At 52.0% G+C, this 12,498-nt stretch overlaps 1 protein-coding gene across 3 annotated transcripts in view; it reads right to left on the reverse strand.

Moving 5' to 3' along the window:
• Nucleotides 1–899: 899 nt before the first annotated feature.
• CAPN3 (calpain 3) overlaps nt 900–12,498 on the reverse strand; it is a 48,749-nt gene continuing 37,150 nt past the window's right edge. For 2 of the 3 annotated variants that reach the window (XM_032856736.1, XM_032856734.1), the window contains 14 exons: nt 11,892–12,061; nt 11,550–11,561; nt 10,649–10,857; nt 9,609–9,645; nt 7,773–7,790; nt 4,853–4,966; nt 3,826–3,903; nt 3,396–3,453; nt 3,237–3,301; nt 2,706–2,774; nt 2,536–2,614; nt 2,242–2,358; nt 1,927–1,985; nt 900–1,548 (listed from right to left, as the gene is read on the reverse strand). In XM_032856736.1, coding sequence (XP_032712627.1) covers nt 1,522–1,548; nt 1,927–1,985; nt 2,242–2,358; nt 2,536–2,614; nt 2,706–2,774; nt 3,237–3,301; nt 3,396–3,453; nt 3,826–3,903; nt 4,853–4,966; nt 7,773–7,790; nt 9,609–9,645; nt 10,649–10,857; nt 11,550–11,561; nt 11,892–12,061 — 1,112 coding nt within the window. In that variant the 3' untranslated portion in view covers nt 900–1,521. The remainder of the gene's footprint in view (nt 1,549–1,926; nt 1,986–2,241; nt 2,359–2,535; nt 2,615–2,705; nt 2,775–3,236; nt 3,302–3,395; nt 3,454–3,825; nt 3,904–4,852; nt 4,967–7,772; nt 7,791–9,608; nt 9,646–10,648; nt 10,858–11,549; nt 11,562–11,891; nt 12,062–12,498) is intronic. The other variant, XM_032856735.1, reaches the window with a different exon arrangement.

The following is a 12,498-nucleotide window of genomic DNA, read 5'->3' on the forward strand; positions in this document are numbered from 1 at the left end:
TGGTGGGCTAGAAGTCGGCACAGCCACTATGGAGAACAGTATGGAGATTGCTCAAAAAATAAGAATGACCACGTGATCCAGCTGTGGAACTACAGAGTATTTATTTGAAGGATACCAAAACACTAATTTGAAAAGATATATACGCCCCATGTTCACTGCAGCATTCTTTGCAATAACCAAAATATGTAAATAACCGAAGTGCCTATCAGTGGAGCCATGAATAAAGAAACTATGGCGTACTGCTGAGCCATAAAAAAAGAATAAAATCTTGCTATTGGCAACAGCACAGCTGGACCTTGAGGGTATTAAGCAAAGTGAAATAACTCAGAAGGACAAAGACAAATTCTGTACGGTTTTGCTCCTACGTGGAATCTAAAACAAAACTCAAGATACAGGAAACCCATCAGTGGTTACCAGAGGGGGAGGGGTTTGGAGGGGAGAGGGTGTGTGGGTGATAGGCACAAAAGGGGGTCGCCGGTAGGGTGATGGATAGTATGCAGACTTTCGGGTGATTATAGTGTATACAGATGTCAAATCACAGTGTCGTATACCTGACACTCCTCAGAGACAAAACCCACGCATACATCTCTGTTTCATTACACTCAGGTGACTGGCCCCTCCAGTGACAGGGCAACCCATTTATTCTTGATACTCTATACACCAACAGCTCTTCCCTTTCCTTTCCTTGTTGATCTTGAGAAGTGCTGGAGTGATTCCCATGTTTAAGAAATGCCAATTGACACGGTTACCAGGGGGTCCAGGTTCTGTTTGTGTGTGCATAGGTGTCTTTTGTTGTCTGCTGAAACTTGGGCTCTCTGCCTGACAGTGTGACTGTAACACTGGAAGCTACTCTGCCCTGCTCTGGCTGATACTCTGAATGTGAGAAGACAAAACACAGCTGAACCAGCCATACACATGCCTTTATTTAGATCAACTCTTTTTTCAGAATGCAACCGAACTTATGGGTCAGACAGCCCAAAGTACCCAGCCCTCTTCCACTGAGCTTGTTTATGCTGGGGCAGGCCCCTCCCGAAACAACGAGACAGAACTAAGTGCTAGTTGGGTTACTGTCCCGTGGGTGGGAGAACTTGAAGGCGATGGAGGAGGCTAGCACAGGAAGCGTGGAGGGCCACTGCCGGATGCTTCTGTGAACAACCTAGGGCAAGCTAAGGAGAGCATTTGCTTCACAGCTGAGGCCACTCAGATCCTGAGCAAACCTCTCAGCTGGGCTCCCACGAGCTGAGACAGACACTTGGCTCCATGTATGTGGCAAAGGGACAAAATTGTGCTCTCTCATTCCTTAACTGAAGGGTCGATGTGGGTGTGACAGATGGACAGATGCCTTGAGGCCAAGTGGGGAGCGAAGTAGAGGATGAATAAGACCGATGAGGCACATGGAGGCTTGCTGGGGGGCAGGGCAGGGCATAGCTACTGTGTCCTTTGCGGTAAGTGGCTCTAGATATATTGGATGAAATGGCAATCCTGAGTGATCTGTACGGCCTTGGACAAGGCCAGCTCGGTTCAGGCATACATGGTGAGCTGCAGCCACTGAAAGAGTTAAGTCCCAAGATCAGAGTGCAACCAAGGAAATCGAGCCCAACCCTAAGGGTCTGATGGAGGCGGGAAACGGACAGTCCCAGCATGCCCAGTTCCGGGAAGATTTTCTAAGAAGTAGTTTAGGGCCTGCTCCCCTTTCTCTACTAGGAAGGTATGTTTTCCAGCAAAAAAGCCCTTTAGGATCTGAGACCCCTTTGGAGTCTTCCCCCCAGTACCCATCCCCTATGAGCTTGCCTTTCTGTTCCTTTCCTAGCCCATCCCTCCCCCAGGATTTGGAAGTGAGGAGCACACAGGCCCCAGTCGGCCTCACTGGCTTCCCACCTGGAATTTTAAGGACAGGGTAAATCGACTGCTTCTTTTACTCTTTACCTCTAGAACGTTGAGTTTGATGATACCATCTCCATCCTTGTCAAATGCATTAAAAGCTCCTGTGGGAAGAACAGGCCAGAAGCGAGTTACAGACTCACTTCCCCACCACTGTTGTGACTTTTCTTCAGAGGACCGTATACTAAGTGGTGTCCTTTGGCACAAAACTGTGCCAGCCCTTCACCAGCCCGTCTGAGCTTAAAGCGGGCCTTTGCCTTTGTTCAGCTTGGAGAGAGGAGACTGGAAGGTGGTCAGGCCGAGATTCCTACCGCTGCAGCCGTCCGGCCCCAGAGCATGAAAGGGCGGCCCCCCACTTACTGAACATGCCCTCCAGCCTGACGAAGCAGCAGATGAAGCTGTCGAAGTCGATGTTCATGTGCTTGTCTGCATAGCGCATGGTAATGATGTCGTAGAGCTGGCTGTTGAGGTGGAAGCCTGTGGAGGGCGGGGTGGGGGAGGAGGAAGTAGTCTGAGTCCTTGCCTGCATTCTGTCCTGTTCCCTACCTCACAGCCACCCTGTGTCACCGAGAAACACTCCTTCCTCCCCCCACCAATCCTCTGGTTCCACCAGCCCTCGTCCCTGCCCCCGCCAGCCACTGCTTTCCCCAGCACCTGCATCATTGACTGCGTTTCGCATCTCATAGCTGTTGATGGTGCCGGAATGATCTGTGTCGTAGTGTTTGAAAATTTTCTGGCAATTGAAAATTTATGGACAGAGGTCACACAATAAAACACTGAATTAGCCCCCCCTCCTTCACTCCCATGCTTCCTTCTCTTCTCACCTGCCAAGCTTTAATCTTCTTCCAAAGGTGATGGAACTCTTGCAAGTTCAGCCTCCCAGAGCCATCTGTCTGGAGGAAGGAGGTCAGGGCTACAGGGCACACATAGCGAGATCCCCCTGGACCAGGAGGAGGGGTCCCTGCGACTTCCTCACAGGAAGGCTCTGCCCCAGATAGCCTCCCATTGCCCTGTCCTGGTATTTAATCCCTTCCTCACCTCTGCAGTCAGAGTTCGTGTCTGCTCTAAAACCCAGGGGACCAGTCTCCTCAGGACTTTTGGCTTGGGCCAGGCCTTAGGCAGAAACCCAGGCCTGAGGTGAGGGCAGAATTTAGGGGCTGGATACAAACCAATGCCCTGCCCAACTGTGCCTCGTCCAACAGCCCCCTTCAGACCAGTAGCCTAGGACCTCAGGTCCTCCCTTAGGCATGGATTTGGGCCTTTCTGACCAGGCAACCCCCGTTGCCTTGGCCCCCGTGGCTGCACAGGGGCTGATGACAGAGAAGCGTGGTGGGGAAGGGCGGCCAGAAGGATACATCCATGAGAGCAATCATGCTACGGCAGGACTCCAGCGTGAACCCTTGTGTCTTCAGGTCCTTATCTGGGAGGTAGGTAGAAGAGTGAGGAGCTTTCTTCAGGTAACTGGACCTCCCACTCCTGCCTGCCCGCCTCCACATACAGTGTGAGCCACTCACGTTTGTTCACCACTGTGTTAAGGATATTCTTGAGCTCATCTGCACAGACCTCCATGTCCTGAGGAGGAAGGGAGTAGAGAATAACCATTCTAGAGGACAGCTCCTGATGGAGCACGTGGTTTGCAAAACAAGAGCCAGCTGTCCGTGTGTGTAAGGTCTCTGTCACTGCCACGCTGTCATGGGTAGCAGGGACTTTTCCAAGAAGACATGGCGCCCTCCGCAGCCAGACTGCACTGGGCAGCTCAGGGTAGCAAGGCCTCCGAGCCACCCCAGCAGATGGTGGTCTCGGACCTGACTGGTGGACTTCTGTGCTACCCATACACAGCCCCTGCTTCCACCAAAAGCCAAACGATCCCTCCTGAGCAATGGTGAGATAACCGGTCATTTGAGCAGTTAGTCGAGGAGAGGAGTGAGGGCCGTTGGTACTCACATCGCCTGCTATCTGCCTGAAAATGTTCCGGAATTGCAGCTGCTCCTCACTCTCTTGGTCAGTGTTGTCAGGCCGGGGCTGTGGAAGCATAAAGGAAAACTGGTTTCCAGTGATCCGGGAGATGGGCAGACCCATGAAGGGCCGAAGGAGCCAGGGTGCCTACCTAGCCCTAGGTGGCTGCAGGAGCCGGGTACAGCACAAAGGCTTTTCTCCCTGAGCCGAGCCTAGTGAGCTGGAGTGAGACTCCTCTAGGCCCCAGTGACCCTTCCTTCCAGACACGCTAGCCAGAGAGGTTACAGCAGCCATGCAGACGTGTGGACAGCCCCCCGTGTCCCTCTCTCCCACCCCCACCAGCTAGAGCCTCCCCACCATTTTCAGCTTGACCTTCTCAACCAGATAAGTCCCAGAAGGACAGAGGGGACCAGACCATCCGGGTACCTCCAGCCACCTGCGTCATCAGGGTGAAGTCCTCAGAGGACCCCTATTCCACTGCAGGGACACTCAGCATCGAGGACGTGGCCGGGGCTTTGTCTGTGGGCTTTGGTTCCTTAGCCTCACTTCCACTAAGCTTTAGATGCCCTCCTCTCCCCACTTCAATAGAATACCCTTCCTAGGGCTCTGCAGGCCTCCATTTCTGAGGTCCACCCCCTTTTCTGCCACTGTCCTCTATCCTCTCACTGTCAAGAGCTCAAGGATACCAGGAAACAGGCGTTGCTCTGTCCTGGGCCCTCTCAAACTGGTTGCATCTCAGGCTTTGGCTCCTGTTTCCTTCACTGTCCGGGCTGGGGGCTCCAGCGGGCAGACTCAGCCTGTCCCTCCCAGGCCGGGGACTGGCTTGGCATGGTTGCCAACCCCCAAGACATTCACCTAAGCATCACCCCAAATTTTAGGAAAACTTGATGCGAGGAAAGGTCAGTGGGATACATCTAAACCTCCAGATGTTATAGTGACACCCCCCCAGAGCCACTCCAATCCAGAGGACCCCAGTGTGTACTGGCCACCCCATTCATGCCACATGCTCAAAAACCTGTGGGGATTTCTCTTGCTTATCAGGGCTCGTTTTGTCTTTGCCCTCCTCTGATTCCTGGTCCACACCCAGTTCCTTGTTGCTGTTTGCTCTGTCCGAAACGAAGATGATGGGCTGGAGAGAAGAGGGAAGTGGGGAAGGGGCAGGAAGAAAGCAGGGATTACAGGCTGAGCGGGCACGTGGACACAGCCCCCCTCCTGGAGCAGCTTTGTCCAGTGAAGAGAAGAGCAGAGTTGGGAGCTCTTGAACCTCAGTCCAAGCTCCATCCCTGCCACTAGCAAGCTGTCTGGGACTTGGGGAAAGACGCTACGTGTCTCGGACCTCAGTTTCTTAGCTCCTGATGGTGGGAGCTCTGAGGGGTAAACAAGGTCATTAGCACATGTGAAAGTGCTAAGAATGCTCAAAGCAGCGTGATCTAGTGCAGTGATTTTCAAATATTTCGTAGGCTTTTTTTTTTTTGAAATGGAAATACTGTTCAAATCAAATTTCCCCAGAAGCCCAGTGTATATGAAGTCATTAAAAACCAGCTGCTCTGCTCGATGAAGAGAGTAGAGCTTTTTTCCCTCGGCACACCCACGTCATCCATGGCAGCTGGGGGGCACTTCCAAGGAACCTCTAGCACTCCGCAGAGGACAGACTGAACAGAGGGCTCGGATTAGTGGCATGGCCAGTGGGGGAGAGGTTGGAACACTGAGCTGGAAGTCCAGCCTTGCCCTCATACACAAGAAATATCCTCTCTGGCCTCAGGTTACTCATCCATACATATGGATGACAAAACCTGCTTGAACTTTCCCATAGGGCTCTTGGGGGAAAGGGGCAAGATATACCGATTATAAAATTGTACCACGAAACATTTAAGATGCTGCACAAATATAAGGGATATTTTCGAGACATGCTCATGCAAGTGAAGAGGACACAAGAAGAGTAGAGAGAGCAGCTGCCATGCTATGCAGATTCTGGTTGGAGACATATGCCCCACAGGGGAAGCCAGAAGAAGGCTAAGCCGACCGAGCTTATGGCTGCAGTGCAAAAGAAAATGGGAAAACCAGAGTCTCTGACCAGTTTCTGAATCCCCATCCGCCTTTCCATGCTATGCATCTAGAACAGCACTCATGGGCAGACCTGTGGAAATAAGCTTCCAGAACTTTGGTTTCCAGCAGGCCCCAAAGCCCCTGTCTTGCCCTGCCTTTCAAGTCAAAGGTCTTGCACAAGCAACTGATGCTTTCAGGGATCCTAGAGCAAGCATGGGTCACAGATGGAGGGGGAATGTATGCCTGTGGACATGGGGTGGCCATGGGCCACCTTTGCTAAGACACACATCTCTGGGCCCAAGTGTGGGTCTGGATAACACAGGCCTTGGCGTGTAAGGAGCCTGAACCAGATTGGTGAGAGCAAGAAACTTGGGTCTGGAGCAGACAGACATGGCTTCCAGTTTCCCCACTCATTAGCTGTGTGTCCTTGGGCAAATTTTTTCACTTCTGTGAATACGTGTAAAATAGCTATAGAAAGGGAATGATGATAGCAGCTACCTTATAGATTCTGTTGTGACAGAAAGCAATGCATGTTTTACCCCCAGCACAGTGCCAAATCTCTGGTAGGTGCTTGATAAACATCAGCTCTGGTCTGTACCAGCATTAGTACTCAGAGGACCTCAACGTTGAATCCTTCCAGGAACCACCATAAACACTAACACTGAACCCTGTCCGATGGCCTATGGCTACTACCTCATGGGCTTGTGGATGCCCAAAGGTCAGTCATTTCTGGATGGCACTCAGAGTTGTCAACCCAAAATTCAGAAAGGGTTAGCCATCATGGTAGACCCTGGAGACCATGGGAAGGTTATGGGATAAATGGAGCAGTGATGTAGGAGGGAGTTTGAATTGCTCGACAACTATAATCTTGAATTCTAAAACCACTCAAGGAAAACAGTGCCCCTGGTCCCAGATGACAGCTTTGCTCTGAGGCCCCTGAGCTGCTCTTAGCACACATAGTCACCATCAGCAATGGTGTCCTTACTGCAGAGTGCTTATAACCAGGATACTTAGGAGGAGATCTTAGAGGCCCTGGTGACTCTACCACAGCCTCCCAAGATCCCAAGAGGGGAAGCTGTCCAGGTAGCTCTCATTCCTCATTAAACCAGCCTCTGGGATTATGAGGGTGAAGATCTCTTCCCTCTACCCCACTGCTGCCTGGACAGAGCATGCAGAGTCCATTGGTTCCCATGGCTTAGAGGAGCCTGCGCTTGGAATGGGAGGTCACTTGTCTAGAAGGGGACTTAGAACAAGAGCTTCCCCTGGAACAAGAGTGCCAGCAGTGACTTAGCCTCTCTGGGTATCCTGTTCTACCCCAACCCCAGCAGGCCAAGAAAATAGGAGGAGTGGGGAGCAGGCAGAGGAAAGGAAGGAGGGAGAAGGAGCAGTCCCATCTACAGAGCAGGCGGCTGGCATCCCAAGTCCGTCTCCATGGAAACCCTCTCACACCTATCTCACTGTACCATGAGAAACCACCGTTGCCACTCCCCCCAAGAATCAAGTCTTGCTTAGCAAAGCTAAACCCACTTCTGAGAAAGAAGGGGTGCTCCTTTTGGCTTTTGCAAGAGGCCTATTTTCATTGGCTGGCCATCCTTTCCCTCCCTCATAGGAGAGGTCGGTCTGTTGGTGCCCAGAGGACTCTGGGGCCAGATGGCCTGGCTCCCAGTGCTGGCTCTGCAGCCTGGGACAAGTCAGTTCATCTGTCTGTATCTTGGCTTCCTCTGAAAGTGGGAATAACAGTACCGATCTCACAGGGTCATTGTGGGGATTGAGTATACCCATGTGAAGCAACCGAAAGAGTGCCTGACACGGGGGCCCAGGAAGGCAGGTTCACACACACACATGCACAAACACACTCCGTGTCTACCCACTCACCCTGTTACACCCACCTTGGTTTTTTTCTTTTTCTGCATAAGGAAAGGAAACAATAAATGCCGAATAAGTGAAAGTCAAGTTTCTAGAAAACCCAGTGCCTTTTGGCTTCCCTGTGACTTGGTCCTCAGCTTGGGGTGAGGTTCCGGGGACCAGGAATCTGGGCTACCATAGAGCCAAAAGAGGCCTGGGAGTTGAAGGGAGGTGAGAAGTGTCTGGGTCCAGAGCCTGGCAGCTGATCCAACAGCCACTCTGCTTTTATAGCCCATTCCTACCCTGGACACTGCCAAGGAAAGGGGTCTTTTGGCTAATGTTTTGTATTTTTAATTGAAGTTAGTTACTAAAACACCAAAAGAAGTGGCTTACCTAAATTGGCCTAAAAATGAATGTAGTCTGATTTACAGAGTTTGGGTTTTGTTTTGTTTTTTTTCTGTTGTTGTTGTTGCAAATATTTAACATAGAGACTTGATATGGAAATCTAGGTTTGGGGCTTTAAAAAATAAATAAAACTAGAAGGTGTGGCAGGCTTCATGTGCTGGTTACCTCTACGGCAAAAATCTGGGGAGCTGAGAGCAGCTGTTGTCTGCACCTTCCAGATGCCGCGGTCACCACCACTCTCATTGTCCCTCCAACACTGAAGCTTAAGAATCAGTTGAGAACTACAGGCAAATATGCCTGTGTGGGGACATCCAAGCCCCGACATTCCTGCCCTAGTCAGGTGGCACGCCAGCTCCCATACACTCCTGAGTTTGAAATTCCTGGTAAATACACTACTCGAATGACTAGTGTTTTAAAAGATAAGAATAGGGCGCCTGGGTGGCTCAGTGGGTTAAGTGTCTGCCTTTGGCTCAGGTTGTGATCTTGGGGTCCTGCGGATTAGAACCATGAGTGTGACTCCCCAGAAGACAGTTTGGTGGGACATTTGCAGTCCCCTTATTGGCCCAAGTCACGCAGAGCACAAACCAGGGCCCAAAGGCCCAAGGCCGGCACAAGACTCCTTAATACAAGGAGACAGGACATATGCCAACTCTATGCTTGAAACTCTGGGATTCCTAACCTGTGGCGACCAGGGAAAGAGCCTGAGTCTGGGCTCCAAGAACCTGGATGTCAGTTCCAGCCCTGCCGCCTGTGAGCTTTGTGAACCCAAGGGAGCCATTTAACACCGAGCCTCTCCTTCCTTATTTAATGCCAGCGATAATAATAACCTTACTATATCTCATAAATCTTGCAAGGGTCAAGCGAGGTAACGCATGAGAGAAGGACCTCATAAGATACAAGGCACGTGACTAATAACAACCGTGTGGGAGCCCGTGCTATGCCAGACACTTCATATATATGATATCACTGATTCCCACTTCACAGAAGCCTTGCAAGGCACCTCTGTTATCTCTATTTTACAAAGTAGGGAACTGAGGGGTTACGTAACTTGTCCCAATCACCCAGCTGATAGGTGGAGGACCCAGCTTTTGACTCTGACTCCAGAGCTGGTGTGTATTTTCTGTATCTGAGATGGGCCCTTATAATCCAAGCCAACTGCTGCTGCCCTTGTTGTCCCTTCCCATGGATGGCCTTGACCCCTCCCTCTGGAGGCTCAAATAGCTTCTCCCCTCCAGGACCCTCTTCTGTGCTTCCTAGCCTCTGGGCAGACTGCATGGCGCCAGCACCGCGAGATCTGTTACTCTAGTCACGACAAACAGAAATTGCAGGAATATGGAAGAATTGCTCTGAATGCCCCAGATGCCCATCTTCCTCTGCCAATACCTCCTCTCCCCTCCACCACCCATCTGTCCCCTGCCTGGATCGGGGAATATGACCTTCGGGGCCTTTTCACACATGAGAACCAAACCACTCACCACTGGCCGGTCCACAGAGATGGTGTTTTCAACTTCCCTGTGAGAAACACAAACAGGAGGGATTGTCAGTGTCACCAGGAGTGGGCAGAAAGCACAGAGAGGATTTGCTCAGGACACTCAGCTTCTCAGAGCCAAGTCGGGACTGACCTCAAAGGAACCCCAGGGACTAATGTCTCCCACCATGGGGACCAGCCCTGTGTCGGCACTATCCCCAGCAGCCAAGGGCACACACATGGGTTCTTGTTGGCTTTGCCCAGAGCGTCCCAAAGTCAAGCCCAGCTACCTACTCATGCCTTGTGTTTCTTTTGGGGCAGAGTTCAGAGGATTTGGGCTTTATGAACTCATCTGCAGTGACCAAAAATGCAGGATATGGCTGTGCTGGCTTCCCCAGGCCACCTTACCTAAGAGCTCCATCACCCCCAATGCCTCCTATCCCTGTTCCCTACTCTCTTTCTTTCTTCTTCTTCTTCTTTTTTTAATTTTAAAGATTTTACTTATTTATTTGACAGAGAGAGACACAGCGAGAGAGGGAACACAAGAAGGGAGAGGGAGAAGCAGGCATCCTGCTGAGCAGGGAGCCCAATGCAGGAACCTGGGATCATGATCTGATCATGACCTGGGATCATGACCTGAGCCCAAGGGAGACGCTTAATGACTGAGCCACCCAAGCATCCCTCTCTTTCTTTCTTCTTATCATTTATCTCCCTCTAACACACATATGTATGTGTTTCCCCAGGCCTCGTTGTCTCCTCTTAGAATGTTAAGCTCCATGAGGGCAGGGATTTCTTTGTTCAATTCACTGCCCTATCCTCAGTGCCTAGAAGAAAAGTGCCTGCAACACAGTAGGTGCTCAATAAATACCTGTGGGATGACAGACTGAATGGAGATGTGGCCAGTGGCTCAGGAACAGAGAGCGGTCTCCTGGTCAGCATATCCCAGGACTCCTAGAGGGGGACCGGTCCAGCCACCCCATGCCTCCAATCTCTGAAATGGGCTGCATGGGCTTTTAGGGACAGGTGGGGCAAAGGAGGCTGACTCACTCTGAGAGGTTCCTCTTTTCAGAGAAGACCCGGAGGATGAATTCTCCCTCCTGGTGGGGCTCATAGGTGGAGGGCACGATGACGTACTCGCTGGGAGGCAGGCGGAAGCGCTCGGACACCTCTCGCATGTTGATGTAGGTCTTGCTCCTGGCCTTGGATGCATTGTACAGGAAGAAATCCTTCTGCAGGTGCTGCTTGTTCCCGTGCATCTGACGGAGAGAAGAGCCAAGGGATGGAGCTGCTTGAGAAGGATGCCCTGTCCTGCTCACAGTCCCCCTCCAGGGGTCTCTTCCCAGCTCTGGTCACCCGGTTCACAGTCATGATTAAGGCCTCAAATAGCTCCACATCCCTGGAGCTCCCTACCCCATTTCCTCCTCCTTTTCTGTTGTGATTCGGAAGTGAAGGTCAAGTCTATCATTCCACCACTTACCAGAACTGCGGCTGGTCAGCTCCAAATCACCTCCAGGCTGGGGAGGGACCCCAAGGAGGCAGGAGGGGCCTTGGCTGGGGTCTGAGGGAAGCGATTCCTCCATCCCAAAGAGGGCAGTCACCCTCAGAATGTGTCCATGTGATGGTGTATTAATTGTAAGTGCGAATGTGTATGAGTATGAGCAAGTGTGTGTGTGTGTGCACGCGCGCGCACGTGTGTGTGAGATGTGAATGTAAATGTCTGAAAGCATGTGTGTGACGGTCGCTGGTGGGAGAGAGGGGCACATCGTGATGGTGACAGTCAGGAGATCACCCTGATGCACCCTTTCTGGAGTTCGTGACATAGGCAAGACCCTCCCCTATCATAGTCGTGCCCTCAAACCCCACCAGGAAGCTTCCCGATGTGCCATTGATGGACACAGGACCCCCGGGCAACGCTGTGCACAACTGCTGGCTGCTGCCGCTTCTATACCTCTTTGGGGACCTTGAGGAAAAACAGAAAAAGAAGCTGCTCAGATTCTGTGGATTTCACATCTGCACAGGGATGAAATGTACACGGGAAGGGAATGCCAGCCACTGTGCAATGCATGCAGAAGCCTGATTTCCCACCACCGATCCGGCCAGCCCCAGCCCCACTCCACTCCTCCATCCCGGGTTTTTTCCTCCTGTGACAAATATCTAGGAGATTCTGACACAAGTGAGCCTGATACCAGGAGTTCTGGGAGGGGACACTGAGTACTGGGGAGGTCCCCGAACCCTCCGCTCGGAGGAATGTATGTGTGTCTGGGGCAGAAGCCGGTCAGGAACTGCACACCTCGTAGATGGCAAAGCCAATAGTGAAGAGGTTGGCCCCCAGCTTCCGGTCCTTCCGCCGGTTCTTCTGCATCAGAGCCACCAGGAAGCTGCAGATCACCTCCGAGTCGTCGGGGTCATCGTCCTCCTCCAGGAGCTTCAGACGGTACTGCGGGTTGGTCCAGAAGGTGTCTGTGCCCCCCAGGAAGGAAATGTACATTCAGATGTGCCTCTCAGGGAACATGCAGAAAGAGGAGTAAGACAGAGGGGTCCTACTGATCTCCTGCCCCTAGCTGCTCAATAAATACAGAAGGAGTGATTCAGGCATTCGTCAAACAATGTGGGGGGAGCAGTGGGTAGCCCACACCTTTCTGCAGATGGAGCCCCCCCTGCTTGGCTGTGCGGCTCCTCCTCCCTCTCCAAGCCGTGATTGTCATTCTCTGCTGATGGCTTCCCTTTCCTCACCTGCCCTTGAAATGCTGTTGGCCCCTGGGTTGTGGTCTCAGGCCTCTCTCCCACCCCACTGTTCTGCGCCCCCTGGGCTGTCTTATCAACTTTGTAACTGTCCCTGTGTAAGGATGATGTAGACCCCAGCCCCATCTCCACCAGACTCCCTCCATCCCTCCTTC

Source organism: Lontra canadensis, unplaced genomic scaffold (genome assembly GCF_010015895.1).
Source record: "Lontra canadensis isolate GAN:19392208 unplaced genomic scaffold, GSC_riverotter_1.0 scaffold12, whole genome shotgun sequence".
NCBI lineage: Eukaryota > Metazoa > Chordata > Mammalia > Carnivora > Mustelidae > Lontra > Lontra canadensis.